Here is a 1,758-nt window from a genome sequence, read left to right as displayed (position 1 = left end):
CGGTGCTGCACCTCCTCGAACTACGCCTTCATCCTGGCCAAAGTCTACGTTGAACGCATTCATTTTTATTTTTTTTTTTTTTTGCTTCCTTGTGGGCTTTACTCGCTGACTGTTAAACTTTGAGTGGCTCTTGCTTGTGATTTTTGCATGCAGGAAACCTCGTATCTTTGATATTTGTCAGATCCTTACCGTTATTCACAACTTTGGGTTCTCTATTCTAACTACCGGAGCCGAGTATTTAATGCCCCTGCACTGCTCCTGCATTAACGCGCGCATGTGTGTGTATGTCGCGATGCTGCACGATTACATGCTCACTCGTATGCGCATGTGTATGTGTGTTCTCTTCTCTTTGTGCACTCATACTATTACATGTGTAATATCGTGCGCATGTGTTGGTATTGACTCTCCTTGATTATGTGATCGGGTTTTTTTTTTTTATTGTTTTTGTTTGCTATTTTCTATTTGTTCATGCATATTTGCCTGACTGTATGTATAAGATGTCCGCATATATTTATCTTGTTCCAGTATACGGTTTGCGACTTTGCTATTCTGCTTGTTCTTATTTACGCACTTTGTGATTTTTTGTTGTTTTATGTGATTTTGTACAATTTCGATGCACTCTGAGATTTTTGGCTCTGTGTCATGCTCCGACGACGATGAGCCGGATATGATGGATCCGGTAATCGCCGCCTCATCGGACGAGGAGAACGATGAGGACGTGGAAGACAGTGGCTACGGGTCAGGAGAGAGCGAGGCAGAGTCGGCGATGGACCCGGGCCACCAGGAAGAGGGAGACATCGAAATATGGAGAGAGCTGGACGAGGTGATAGCCATGGCGGAAAATGAGATGGCGGACGAATCCGGTAGTGGCCGAAGCAGCCCAAATGAGTACGCACCGTGGGACCAAAACGAGGTATACGAGCCGCCGGCAAGAGTGTGGGGAGCCAGCGCGGCCACCAACGCCGTTTCACATGGTGGACTCAAGGTCAGAGGCCAGTGAAACGGTGGAGATGGCCGTGGCTGATGAAGGTGCGGCTGATGGAGTAGCCAGCCCACCTCCACGCGAGCCGATGAGAGAGAACGAGTCCGAACGTGCCATGAGGGCATGCCACCAATGGATGAGTTGGTGGCGCCAGCAGATCCTGCAGCAGCAAGAGGCGGAGAGGGATCTGCTGGCGTGGGAGCAGCAGCAGCAAAATGAACTGGAAAGGGCCAGGGAAAGGCTGGCAGAGGCAAGAAAGTGGCAAGAGCAACAAGCCGAGCTAAGAAGGGCCAGGGAAAGGCTGGCAGAAGCTGCAAACCAACAACAACAACAGCAACAACAACAGCAGCAGCAACAACAGCAGCAGCAACAACAGCAACAGCAATAACAGCAACAGCAATAACAACAGCAACAACAACGCAGCAACAACAGCGTCAACAACAGCAGCAACAACAGCAACAGCAACAGTAGATAGGGAAAGGAGGGTATAATAAGTAGGATAATTAGATGTAAGAAGAAAAAAAAAAGATGCGGAACGGGCCAAAATAAAAAAAAAAAAAAACAAAAACAATGAAAAGATGCCCTAATCCGACAACAGTTAAGAAAAGATACTCAGTAATCGCCAACATTATAAGATGCCATTTGGCCAATAAAAGATGCGAGCTGAGTCCCAAAGGAAAAAGGCACAAAACAAGCAAAATACAAGCCAAAACACAAAGAAGAACACAAAAAAAAAAAAACACAAAACAAGTAAAAACACATGCCAAAGCTACAAA

The 1,758-nt window shown here is 46.6% G+C and overlaps 1 protein-coding gene across 1 annotated transcript; it reads left to right on the top strand.

Annotated features, from left to right (window-relative positions):
• The first annotated feature begins 1,010 nt into the window (after positions 1–1,010).
• On the top strand, positions 1,011–1,370 carry LOC137578625 (forkhead box protein P1-like). Its single transcript, XM_068292205.1, has one exon. The coding sequence runs from the start codon at positions 1,011–1,013 to the stop codon at positions 1,368–1,370; it is 360 nt and encodes a 119-aa protein (XP_068148306.1).
• Positions 1,371–1,758: the final 388 nt, after the last annotated feature.

The sequence above is a fragment of the Drosophila tropicalis genome, unplaced genomic scaffold, assembly GCF_018151085.1.
Source record: "Drosophila tropicalis isolate 14030-0801.00 unplaced genomic scaffold, ASM1815108v1 contig_615, whole genome shotgun sequence".
NCBI classification, from domain to species: Eukaryota; Metazoa; Arthropoda; class Insecta; order Diptera; family Drosophilidae; genus Drosophila; species Drosophila tropicalis.
This window is presented reverse-complemented; position numbering and strand designations above follow the sequence as displayed.